The sequence below is a fragment of the Pteropus vampyrus genome, unplaced genomic scaffold (assembly GCF_000151845.1).
Source record: "Pteropus vampyrus isolate Shadow unplaced genomic scaffold, Pvam_2.0 Scaffold88, whole genome shotgun sequence".
NCBI classification, from domain to species: domain Eukaryota; kingdom Metazoa; phylum Chordata; class Mammalia; order Chiroptera; family Pteropodidae; genus Pteropus; species Pteropus vampyrus.
Window position 1 is genome coordinate 196813 of NW_011888869.1, and position 14125 is coordinate 210937.

The 14125-nt window shown below is 33.2% G+C and overlaps 1 protein-coding gene across 2 annotated transcripts in view; it reads left to right on the forward strand.

Moving 5' to 3' along the window:
- Positions 1–14125, forward strand: part of ETFDH (electron transfer flavoprotein dehydrogenase) — a 31363-nt gene that overhangs the window by 9538 nt on the left and 7700 nt on the right. For both annotated transcript variants that reach the window (XM_011363683.2, XM_011363684.2), the window contains exons 2-9: positions 366–506; positions 902–1131; positions 2440–2521; positions 2955–3073; positions 5466–5543; positions 10276–10422; positions 11561–11701; positions 12877–13020. In XM_011363683.2, coding sequence (XP_011361985.1) covers positions 366–506; positions 902–1131; positions 2440–2521; positions 2955–3073; positions 5466–5543; positions 10276–10422; positions 11561–11701; positions 12877–13020 — 1082 coding nt within the window. The remainder of the gene's footprint in view (positions 1–365; positions 507–901; positions 1132–2439; positions 2522–2954; positions 3074–5465; positions 5544–10275; positions 10423–11560; positions 11702–12876; positions 13021–14125) is intronic.

Sequence of the window (14125 nt, forward strand, 5' to 3'; positions counted from 1 at the left end):
AAAGAGTGCAATCTGTTTCTGGCCATATCACAACTAGTGGCTCTATAGCATAGATCTAACTATTCACTGAATGTTTGCAGTTTTGATAGGTCAGAATATAAACAATATATAAGGTTTCACGTGAAGTCATACAATTTCAGGTCAGGAAAGAAGAGTTCATCTAGTGACTCTTTACTTTTTTGGATGAAGAAACAAATCAAGAGAGGTTAAGTGATTTATTTAAGGTCTTAGGGCTAATTAAAAGAAAATTAACCAGAAACCAACTCTGATCCCCATTCCTAGACTTTTAAAAAAATATTTTTCCAGTCTACTCTTGTTGAAAACTAATTGAAAAAATAATAATATTGTTCATAATTTTTATGCAGCATATCAGTGCTTTCATGCATTAAAAATTAAGAAAAATTATCTACCTCTGCATACTACAAGATGGTCTTCAACTTCCGTTGTACCTCGAATTACTACCCACTATACTATTTATCCCAGAGATAAGGACAAGCGATGGGAAGGTAAGTAATAATTTGTGTAAAATTGTTGAGACTTTCTAGATACTTTGTATCATTTTATAGAGGGAAATGTATTTTTCATGATAATATAAACATCTAATATTATATGTGTGAAATCTATTACATATTAACATTTGGAAAAGCAAATACTTGCTAAATTTATAATAATAAATTTCAAAGCCAAAGGTTGGTTTATGGAAGCCAAAATAAGATACACAGTGGAACCATCCAACTAATGCAATAATATAGTTAGTATAATTCTCATGCAAAGCAGAGGGACAATTTCTATAAATAATGCTCTGAAACATAGTGGATATTTGTATCACAGTATGTGATTTTGTCAGGTCCTATTCACTTCAGACTTTTATATATTGTTTAAAACTTTTTTTTCGTCCCAGGAGTGAGCATGGAAAGGTTTGCAGAAGAAGCAGATGTAGTAATAGTTGGTGCAGGCCCCGCAGGGCTCTCTGCCGCTATTCGTCTAAAGCAATTGGCTGCTAAACATGACAAGGACATCCGTGTGTGTCTCGTGGAGAAAGCTGCCCAACTAGGAGCTCATACTCTCTCAGGGGCTTGCCTTGACCCACGTGCTTTTGAAGAACTGTTCCCAGACTGGAAGGAGAAGGGAGTATGAAACATTGTTTTTTATGCAAACTCTAATCTTTACTTCTATTTCCAAATTACTGGATTATGGGAAGCCCTTTTCATGTAATTCTGTCTTTGAAAGGATAATTTTTTTTTAATTTAAAAAGGGCAAAAAGAGATTGAATCATATCAAATATCATTATAATTTTAAGATATTAACTTATTTTATATAATTCCTTCTTTGTGTTATATTTATGTACTGGATTTATGAGAAGGCATTATCTTGAGAAGATCTTTGAAAATTTGTACCGAATAAAATACAGCATTTTGACTTTGAGAGTATTTCTTAACTTTTTCCATAGGTGTTTATATCATTGTTCTTAAGAAAGTGTTATATAAATTTTCTGGGGCATTGCAATATCTGAAGCCAGAGGATAATATAATTTTCTAAAGAAATAAATTAACATGGCCTCTCATAACCTAAGCAGAAAAGGCACTGGTTTGATATGCAGAGAACCAAATGCCAGTTTTACTGCTCTCATAATTTGTATGACCTTGGTTAAAATCTTACACTCTACATATCTCAGGGGTTTTTTTTATGTAAGATGGGTTATATTTATCCTACCCTTAAGGTTAAAATATTTAGTATCTGTGAATATACTTTGCAAAGGTAAAATATTATGTAACTATTTCTGTATTCTTTCCATATGGAGTAAATTAAATTCCAAAAATTTCATCTCTACTGTTCTTCCTAAAATATCAAGCTCCTTTAAACTAGAAATACTTTAATTATGCCTTATTAACTTTCATTTTTCAATATTGTATCAGAAATAGATATCATTGAATGATTATTGACATATCAATTTTAATAGAAAAAAGTTTTACACATCAAAGCCCTGTATAGCTACGCAGATACATTCTATTACATACATATTAACTGTCTTTATCCAAAGGAAAAATAAAACTTGTCTTATGTTTTCATCAAGCAGGAAGTTACAACTTGGAGCAAGTGCCTAGGCTAAACTCCCACAGAGACAGGGAGACAGGAAGCCATCCTCCTTGATGTTCGTATTTCAAAGATGTCTTCAGTGTCCCCAAGAAAGACATTTCTGGGATGCAAAACTGGCTTATTTAGCTTTTAAAAAAAGATTCCCATACATCTCAAAGAAACAGAGGATTTACAGTCCAAGTTTTTGAAAGAAAATGATGAAAGAAAAGTGAGGGTAGTTCCCTTTACTCTTTTTTTTCTTTTCTTTTTTTCTTTACTTTTTGATATAGTTTTTTTTTATTTGAATTTACCCTTACAAATGTGAACTAAAAACTTTCTTTTCTTTCCTTATTTTATTTCTAGGCTCCACTTAATACTCCTGTAACAGAAGACAGATTTGGAATTTTAACAGAGAAATATAGAATTCCTGTGCCAATTCTTCCAGGTAAGATATGATAAGAATTCATGGAATCATAGAATTCCACAGGTGAAAGGAGCTACATTTCATCTGGTGAAATCCCTGCCTTTTATGAATGAGCTGGCTAAGGCCCAGAGATTCAAAGGACTTACCCAAAGTTATACAGCCAGCTCATGGGAAAGCAGGACTAGAACCCAGTTCTTTTGTCTTCCAGACTAGCAGAATTGAAATAGCCTTGTAAGCCAACCAGGAATTTCTAATTTAGTGTTTCAATGATGTTTTTAAGTTAATAATTAGAACTCTAGACCAAAATTATAAATAAATTGAAACTGTGACCATAAGATAATGTATATATTTATGCAGAAATTATGCAGAAATTGATTAGAATTTTTAAATTAGGTATTCTTGAGATGTTTTATCAATAAAAAGTTAGATTTATAAATTAAGCATGTATTTATAGGTCTTCCAATGAATAATCATGGCAATTACATTGTACGCTTGGGACACTTAGTAAGCTGGATGGGAGAACAAGCAGAAGCCCTTGGTGTTGAAGTATACCCTGGTTATGCTGCTGCTGAGGTTTGTACAGACTTGTTTTTAATATCTATGGGACGTAATCTCTTGAAAATAAACCAAGAATGGTACAAAGGTTAAGAAATAAATATTTTAGAAAAGCCATAGGATTTTGGAATTACAAGATTAGAAGGAATCTTAAATCTGTCTGTCTATCTACATATGTATATTAGAGAGACTCTTAAGAAGATCTAATCCAAAGACATATTAGACTTCCTTGTACACACGTCAAGTGATTGTCAAACTTATGATCGAACCCCATCAGGGATGGAAAAAAAATCTCATATTTCGATTGTTGGTAATACTCTCTTCCTTACAGTGAACAGAAACTTATTTACTGTTTTATACTGTATAGGACAAATCTATCCCCTCTTTCAAGGGCAACTTTCCAATTATAATTGTGCCCTGCTTTCTTTTCTTCCACCCCTTTACTTTGGAGTTTTTCTTCTCCAGGTTAAATATTCTTGATTCTTTCACCTTTCATGTTACATAGTTTGAGTTCCTTCAGTATTCTCATTGCCCTCCCCTTTTTATCCCCTTTTTGCGATGGTGCCCAGAATGAATACATGACTTCAAGCCTAGTGTAGAGCAGGTCTATTATCTTCTTCATTCTAGAAACTGTTTTTTCATTAATGTCCTCAAAATAACTACTTTGGCAACCATATCTTATTGTCGATTCTCACTAAGTATTATTGGGGAAATTATGAAACATAAGATCTCCTGCTAACCCAGAAAAATCACCTCTACAAATTATAAAAAAGAATCAAGGCAGTTTTGTTATTGAATGAGTACTAAACCAAGGTTACAGTGCATGTCAGCAGCAGCCTGTTAGGGAGATTGCCAAGACAGAAACAAATCTACCCTTTTGCATCGAGAGACAATACAACTCATTATGTACATGTTGTCTGTAATCAAAGGAGAAATAAAACTTCTTGAGTCTTTTGACAAGCAGCATCCAGCACAGACACCCACAGAGACAGGGAACCAAGCATCTAGCACAGACACCCATAGAGACAGGGAGACAGGACGTCATTCTCCTTGATGTTCACATTTCAAATATGTCCCTGAGGCCCCCTCCCCCCCCAAAAAAACCCACATTTCCGAGATGCAAATCTGGCAGGAGTTTTATTTAGCTTTTAAAAAGATTCCCGTCTATCTCAGAGAAATAGCTTATAGTTAAGTTGCCTAAAGAAAATGCTGAAAGAGTCTTGATGGGAAGGGGAGTTCTCTTACTTTGGCACCAGGGAAAATTCGAAAAAATTTTTATTTGGTTTCACCCTTACAGTGTATATGTAAGTCAAATAAAACAAACAGGTCCCTGTATTATACTTGCTGATACTAATTTCTGTTTTCCCAGTCCATACATATGCATTTGGTTTTTTGTACCCAAGAGTGGGGTTTTACATTTCTCCTGGTTAAAATGTTCTTAACTGAGATCAGGGTCAAAATCCCACATTGGTCATGTGTAGAATTCGTGATTTTCACTTTTTGAATGCATACACACACACAGTCTCTCTTACCTCCTTTCTTTTCTTCGGTTCCTTAAAGATCATCATCAATAGTTTAATGATCTGTTTGTCAGGTTTTTGGTACTCTAAGCCAGACTTCAGTTCTAATTCATAGCCACATTCTACTATTGATTCATTTTCAAGGTATCAAGGAAAACGTTTATATCTTTTTTTTTTTATCTCTATTGCTACTAATCTTTGTTATATCTTTCCACTCATGTGCTTTCTGTTGTGTGATTCTAGTGGACATTTTGTACTTTGCTATCCAAAGGGCATTTTCCTCTAGAGAGGAAACAAACCAGGTACAGGTTAGAGAGTATTACTTCTCATCCTCAGAATTATACTTTTGACCAGTTTTTCCCCTTCCTTTTTGCTGCAGAAATAAACTTTAATCACCTTTGGGCTGTCTTCAACCTCTCTGTTTTGTTTTGTTTTGTTCTGGGGGTTTATTTGGAGTGCGGGAGATCTAAGGTCATTTGGGACAGGCTCTCCTGACACCATTCTTCTCTTTCCACTCACTGCAATGTTCTTCTTGAGTTATAGGCCCCGATTTCAAGTTTTGCCCACATGTTTGCGATATCTGAACTCTTCAAAGAACTTTTGGTTTAACCTTATTGGTTTTTTTAGTGACCTCTCTAGTAGCTTCTCCATTTTCTTCCTAATCAAGGTTGTGGCATTTCTTTCATTTCCAACTGTTTGAGCTGTATTCTTTTATATCGTAGAAGGGAATATCTTAAAAACATGTCTCTTTTTGCCTAGACATTTTAAAGCCTATATTTCTATAATCTAGAGAACATGTTCACTTTCTAAAAAACTCTAAGGTTGTTTCTTGTTTCTTTTCAAGGTAGTTATGAATCTTAATGTGATAATGAAATATGTTTTCATTTTAGGTCCTTTTTCATGAAGACGGTAGTGTAAAAGGAATTGCCACTAACGACGTAGGGATACAAAAAGATGGTGCACCAAAGGTAAACATTTTAATAATCGTGTACTTAAAGCTACAGAACAAGAATCAATTTAAACTCAGTAATTTAGTCTTGCTGCACATTAAGTATATGTTAGAATTTTTCTCTCGTTATTAAAAAATACAGAAGCATCTTCGAACTATAAACATTTAAGCAAGTAGATATAACATGTTTAAGAATAATTTTTTTTAGGTAGAAATATGTCTCATACAAATATAAAAGAAATGTGTGTCAAAGATTTTATTTCATTCATCAAGGAAGGAATGAGTAAGGTGTTGTTAACAACCAGTTCAAAAAGAATTCAGAAACCAGCCATCACCTGCTTTGCCACCACCAGTTGTCCTCTCTGTGGACAAGAGGCATTTGCATTACTATCAGCAATACTGACAGAGTCTTTGGACATAAACCTGATTGCCTTCCTCTTATTCAGATATAAGCCTGGATGGTTTCCAGGTTTTCACACCTTGTATTTTCGGATTTGGAAAAGAAAAACTCTTAGGATATGTATCTCACACTCTATAAGATTCTTTGGAAAATGATACTATTTTTCTTATATTCTGTGTTATGGTTGTTTTCTATACTGTCATAATTTAATTTTAAATTCTGTTATTCCTTTAAAATGTTCATATTTAATATTACAACAAAATTGAAGCACACAAATTCTGTCATTCTGATATTTCATTGTTTGTGTGTTCTCATGATATTAGTTCAAACATATTTTTGTGTTCTGTGTTTTGTATTTGTAGAAACATTTATATTTTATATATTGTATTTATATAGATAAAATAGCATAGACAAGTACAGTAGAGTCCTAATAATTTGAGCTGAAAAATCTCAGTTTTTAAAATAATTATTTTAGTACCAAAAGTTTGGAGTGGGGCAACCAAGGATTTTGTTCACTCTGTTGTTCTATTCTCTGTTGAACCCACTGCCGTTAGGCTTTCTTCCCTGCCATGTCACCGAAATAGCTGTTGTCAGAGTCACAAATACCTCCATCTTGTTAATTCAGTAGTCATTTCTCTGCCTTCTCTTGACCTCCTATCTGGCAGCACTGACACAATTGAATAGCTTCCTCCTTGTTGAAACACTTTCTTGACTCGGCTCTTCACGCTACCTCTTTTGGTTTTTCTCAATGTTTCTCTGGCCCCTCCTCTTGTTGCCCTGCCTGCTTTTCCTCTTTCTTCCTCTAAATAGATATTGAGGCTCTAGGGCTTAGTGTGGAGTCCTCCATCTACATTTTCTCCATAGTGACCTCATCCAGTCACATTGTTTTAAATACCTCTTCTGACTTTCAGAATCGTATGTCTTCCTGCTTATTCAATAACTCTACTCCCATGTCTAATAGGCATCTTGTAAGAATTCTGACTTGGACATTTTTAAGTTTCAGAGGTCACCCAAGGTCAGACAGATATTAAGTGGTTGGGCTGGGATTTGAATATTGGCACTGCAGCTCCAGGGCCTGTCCCTTGAACACTGAAGGGCGTGTTTTGCCTCTTAGAGGAAACAGAAATATGTTAAGTAGTATTTAGTTCATTATAATTATTTTATAATTGGTGCTGGGAAAACTGTATGTCTATCTGGAAGCAAATAGAGTTGGACCTCCCCTCAAAAACAAATCAAATAGAGTTGGACCTTCATTTTAAAAAATTCTGAAGATTTCTTCCTTCTTTCCTTTCTTCCTCCCTCCCTCTCTCCCTCCTCCCTTCCCTTTTCTTTTTCTTTTTTCTTTTCTTTTCTTTTCTTTCCTTTCCTTTTCTTTTCTCTTTTCTTTTTCTTTTTTTCTTTCTCTTTCTTTCTTTCCTCTCCTCCCTCCCTCCCTCTCTCTCTCTTTCTTTTTTTTTTTTTTTTTTGGCGAGGCAACCCTTGGTTGACCTCATAGATTACAAAGACCTTGTCAGTTTACGATCCTTTATTTTTTACACCTACAGCATCTGGTCTTCCTAGGTGGTCTCCCATCCAAGTACTAACCAGGCCCGACCCAACCCTACGTAGCTTCTGAGATCAGACGGGATTGGGCTTGTTCAGGGTGGCGTGGCCATAGACTGATGATTTCTTAATAAAAAAAAAATCAGAAAGAAAAGAAACTCTAGATTATAATTACAACCTAGGAGTAGGATATGCCATCTTAATAAGAAATTAAAAATCTATAAGAGACAGACTTTTTTTTAACTAGGATTTTTTTTATTATTAAAAATTATTGGGATGACATTGATGAGCAACATCCTATCAGTTTCAAGTGTATAATTCAACAATAAACCATATATATATATTGCATTGTGTGTTCACTGCCCACAGTTAGATTTCTTTCTGTCACCACATATTTGACCCCTTTACCCCATCTACCTCTCCCATCCCTTCCTTCCCCTCTGGTAACCACTAGTCCACTGTCCATGCCCATGAGTTTCTGTCATGTTTGCTCATTGCTTTTAGATGTATATCTGACTTACTTCATTTAGCATCATTAGAGACAGACCTTTTTTAACTATATGAAAATTAAACACTTCTGTGTATCAAAGGATACTATAAAGTCTATGATTAAACAGTAGATCAGAGGAAACTCTAACTATAGTATCAAAGAGCAGTAGTACACTGATAAGAAAAAAGTTACAGTGGAAAAATGAGCAACATCTAAAAAACGGACATTTCACAGAACAGCAAATCCAGATGATAACTAATCATATGGAAAGATTCTTAAATACTTTTCGGAGTCCACAGCTTAAATATCATTTCTTCAAAAAGGCTTCTCCTGTCTACCTCATTCAGAAGAGTTTTCTTCATCTCTCATAACAGCTGGCGCTTTGTTTCATAGCCCTTAATCACAGTTTGTAATGATACCCTCAGGTGCTCATTTAATGTCTGCCTCTATGAGCAGTCTGAGGAGAAGGGACATGTTTTTTTTTTTTTTCCTGGTCTCTGTATTCCCTGTGCCTAGCATAGAACTCAGCACATTGTAGATATTCATTTAATATTTTCTGAAATAAAAAGGGATTCTGAAAATAGTAGTTAGGAAAATGCAAATTAAAATAGCAGTGGTATTACTACACTTAGCAAAAATGTAAAAGAAAGTTATATCTATCACTAGCTGGACTATAGGGAAAAGGGTCTTATATACTGCTGGTGGAAATATTGTTTCAGGCTTTTTGGAAGGCAATCTGGTAAACATCTGATAAAATAAAAATAGGTGTGCCCTTTAATCTAACAGTGCCACTCCTGGGAATCTATCTTATAATAATAAAAGCACCCATATTGTAAGAATATATGTACATAAACAAAGGTGAATGTTTTATAATGTTGTTTATTGTTGCAAATAAAATGGAAACAGTGAATGCCATTACTCATTAGCAAAATAGTTGAATAACCTATAGTATTTCCAGAACCAATAAAGAGAAAGATTTGAGCTATAGAGTGACTTGTAAAGATTCCCATGAAGTAATATTAAGTGAGAAAGGAAAGATTCAGAAAAGTTTATATTATATGACCCTATGTTTATAAAGTTAACCAAAAACTTTAAGCTTATATGTATCTCCATATGTGCGTGTGAATATATATTTTGGTAGAACTGTACATACTAGGTTGTTAACATGGTTTATATGGATGAGTGAGGTGTAATAAGATAATAAAAAGGTACTGATTAAAGTTATTTGTAGGATGTGCGTGCATGTGCAGTATACATGTTTTGCATATATGTGACATGGATAAGCACTATACAGGAAAAAATAGAAGTTACCAATAAACATGTGAAAGATGTTCAAACTCTCTAGTAACCAAAGATATTAAATTAATAATGAAATAATTCTCACCATTTGGACTGAAAAATTTGGCACCAAGGATATTCATCTGAGCAATGCTTAAAATAGTGAAACCCTAGAACAGCCTAACTGTCCAACTATTGAGAATTGGTTGGAAAATTAGCGGAATCTATTCAAGGATTAAAAATGAATACTTTATTTGGTATATATTGCCGTAGGCAAATTACTTGATAATATAATATGAAAACAGTTATAAAACAGTTTGTCAGTCTAAACCTATTTTTTTGTATGACTGTGTCTGCATGTATACATATATGCAAATATGTGAATAGGGACATATCAGGAAAGATATATTTCATTAGACTTTCCTGATTATACAATATTTTTTTATTCAGTAACTTTGAGTGCCTACCATGTGCCAGACATAAGTGCAAAATATAGAAAGCGAAAGAAAAAAGATTTTAATTATAGCTTTTTTTTCCTTGAAAAATTTCAGTTTTACAATATACATTCAGCAGAGAACATGTAAAATTAAAGTGAAAAAGGAGAGCTGAAGAGTATGTTTAGTATGATCCTCTTTTTTTGAAGGATATAAATAGGCTCTATGATTCACAAGAAAACTATTAAAAGTGTTTTGTGCTTCAGAGGATAGGATTGGAAAAACTGGGAACAGTGGGGAAACAGCCTTTCATTTTTCACTTTCTATTTATTTGTAGAGAATTTGTTTTAGCATGAACAGACTTTATTTGCTTTTTTAATTCTTACAAACTACCATTTTTTTGACGTAAAAAAAAATATATATACATAACAGACACAAGATATATTATAAAACTTAAATTAAATTCCACTTATAACAGTAGTTAGTTTTATTTCTGATATATTTGCACACTCTTCTATACCTGAATCGTAGTTTAATTTGAGGCTGACTAGAATGTAAAAATTTTTAAAATTGTCATGTGTTGCCATCTAACATTTTTATTTTTTAGACAACATTTGAGAGAGGACTAGAACTACATGCCAAAGTTACGATTTTTGCAGAGGGTTGCCATGGACATCTAGCCAAGCAATTATATAAGAAGTTTGATTTGAGGGCCAATTGCCAACCCCAAACCTATGGAATTGGACTGAAGGAGGTATCTTGGTTTGTTTTGGTTTGTTTAATGTCAAAAGTCATTTGTATTACCATGTAATTATATTGATTTAATTTTAGAGTTATATTTTTTATAAACTTGAAATGTTCATTGTGACAAAATATTCTGGATATTTTTCAAGAGGAGAAAATATTACAGATCAATTTTTATTATTATCTAAATTGTATCTGTATGTCGTAATTGTTTTATCAAATATTGCTTGAAATGTCTTGAACTTGAAAATATTTATAACATTTTTTTTCCATTATAATGCCATCTGCCCTAATAGGATTTGACCTGTTATTCCTATGCTGTTTGTAAGATGACCATGTCCTACAAAAATTTTTTTAGAATTGTAATATGAAGATAATTTAGGTTATGAAACATACACAGACATAGCATATTGATCTGCAACCTAAAATTTAATTTAAGTGTTGTAGATTTTCTCAGTTTATCTTAGGCTTATTAGAGTGTAAAAGTTTCATTATAATCCTTTTGTTTAAATTTATTTTTAGGGCAAAGCTCAAGAAGGCTCAAATTCTATGTATAGCTAGGTTCATTATATCATGAAAAAGGACTTAATTGTTTTGGTAGATTGCACATAATATCTGATTTTTAGATAACACTTCAGCTGGAAATTTTTAAAAATTTTAAACACCATTTGAAAATAGGATGAACAATTTACTTCAACTGAGGAGGAAAGAGTGTAGGCAGCAGTAAAATATTTTATTAAAGAATAACACATGCACTTTAACAGATCTTAATTGTACAATTCAGTTAATTTTTATAAGGTGAACACACTTGTGTAACTACTGTCCGGATCAAGACAGAGAACATTACAAACACCCCAGAAGTTTCCCTCATCTCCTCACTGGTGTTTCCTATAATCTCATGAAAGTCTTACCGATTTGAAAATCTAATGTCTTAAAGAGTTTGTAACTTTTCTGACCTGTTTCTTTACTCTGATTCATCATGCTGCAGTTTGGTATAATTTTCTTTGATATTTGAAGTGCTTTTTTGTGTGTTTCTCTTGTTACGGTTTTTCACTTGTTATTTTTATAAATAAGACAAACTTGGCAAGTTTTAGACACTGTGGTGACATAAAAATTTAAATAATATTCTAGGACTTTTTTTTTTTAAGCTATGGATTATTGACGAAAAGAAGTGGAAACCTGGGAGAGTCGATCACACCGTTGGCTGGCCCTTGGACAGACACACTTACGGAGGCTCTTTCCTCTATCATTTAAACGAAGGTGAACCCTTGGTGGCTCTTGGATTTGTGGTAAGTTATGTGCCCATTATGAAGTTCTACTGTTAGGGTCATTGGGCCATCAGTGTTATGAAACGGAGGGTTTTGAATCTGGAGAATGTAAAATGCTTTTCATTTAAGGTTTACCTTCTAATGTTATCAGTATGTAAAGTGCTTATGGCTATTATAGACATTAGTCTACTTAAACACTCATAGCTTTAGTACTTATAGCTACTACATGCCACCCACTATGATAGGTGCTTCACTGAGAATTCTAAGTTTCACAAACATTCTAAGAAATAGGTATTTTACTTGTAGGAAAACCGAAGTCCAAACAAGTTAAACAACTTTCTCAAATCCACCTATTAAATGACAGATGTAGGATTCACACCTGAACCTGACTTCATAGCCCATTTCCACTATGGCATGCTGCCACTGAAAATGAAATCAGCACTGGGTTTGAACCTATAACTTAAAAAACATAGGCATTTTTTCCCTTTTTGGCGACTTATGCCTTTGTAGTAAATTACATTACATCTTGAACATTACAAGGAACAGAAAAATAATATGAGTGTCTGCACCTTGGAATTGGTGCTTCATAGTTTAATATCATGATTAAATCTGCTTATGAACCATTATTAAATTTGACACCCAGCCAAGTGTTCAATGCATCACCTTTGTGTAGTTGTTCTAGTGACTTAACCTTTTCAAAGCAAAAAAGGCTAGGCTATTAATTTCGGCACTTTGGTAATGCCTTATAAAATGTAACCCTCAATATTTTTGGTCCTCTTTTTTTCTGAGTTTGATTATATCCTATTCATTTTTGCCTCAGTACTACATACAGCTTATTTCTAGAGTTGGTATTAATAAACGAATAATAAATACAACTCCTTTTATAGAAAGATAATGTGAGACACTTACCTACAAATATTTTTCTAATTTGGACTTTGATTTACAGAGCACAAAGGTTTATTAATGTGCTCCAAATTTTTAAAGTTTTACTGATTATAAACACATTTTTGTTTACTCTTTCTTTTCCAAACATTTTATTTAGTTATTTAAGTACATATTTTTCCAAGTACTTTGATCGCAAGAAACTTAATGTATATGTTTTATGAAAAATATTGCTCACATTTTAGCTTGATATAATTTGAAATTAAAATGTCTAATTGTATAGTTATAACACATTTAAATATAAAAATTTTAAGGTTGGTCTAGACTATCAGAATCCATACCTGAGTCCATTTAGAGAGTTCCAGAGGTGGAAACACCATGCCAGCATTCAGCCAACGCTGGAAGGCGGGAAAAGGATTGCATACGGAGCCAGAGCTCTGAATGAAGGTGGCCTTCAGGTAACTCGCCCAACTTTTTTTATTCCTTATTCAACATTGAAAATATAATATAACATTTAGATAAATAATAGAAAATTAACTCTTGGAAAAAATTTAGGTAATTAAGAAAAGCACCTAAGTGTTTATAAAAATTGAGTCACACTGTAGTTAAATTACACCATGAATTTAGTTTTAAGAATATATTGACTTCCAGAGATTAATTCATGGGCTTTTTTTCATTAGTTTGTTTTTAACCAGAAAATTAAAACCACGTGATCTCAGATATTTCCCTTCATTCCTTGGCTGGCAGGAAACTCAAAGGCAAACTTAGTTTTCAGCAAAGGTGATTAATTCATCCCGCTGATGGCTGTAGTTTTCCTGTTAACACCGTCCCCTGAGTCCCTTTCAGCACCATCAGCCAAACTTTTATCACTCACCACTTTCTCAACAACAGGAAACCCTGGGAGAAGAAAAAATACAGGAGGAAAGAACAATCTGTAATTGTACATTCTTCTTTCCTTTTCAAATTCTAGATTAGAGTATATTTTCCCATGCAAACAATATAATTTAGTTGCTATATTTGGGGGTATATATAGGCTTTTACTGGCTAATCCACAGAATATCACCAGCTTTTTATTACACTGTTTTTCATTAGAATTGTATATTGAGGCCCAAACAACTACCTTAAAATTTAGTTTGGAAATTCAACTTATTCTTAAATTAATTAAAATGTCATTTAAGGTGTAGGTAGTTGTGGTGATGGCATGATTAGAACCTAAGTTTCCATCCCTAGATATCAAAGGAAAATTTAAAAAGTACATAGAGTTAAGATAACATCCTTTGTAAATCATGTGTTACCAGGAATACATGTAAAAGTAGATTACAATTTAGATAATAGTCATTCAGGTTTAGGGAATATTTTTAACTACGACATGGTAAGTATAAATAAAAAGTTTATTTAAATATGTTAATCCTCTCATCTGAAATCTGTCTCGTGTAGGTTAATCATGGGGAGGGAGAAAGAAAAAGACTAGAAAAATAGCAATAGAATCCTTATTTAAGAATCCTCATTTTTAGGGGAGGGGGAAAAACTGCCCTTGCTCTGATTTTTTTCCTTCAGTATATT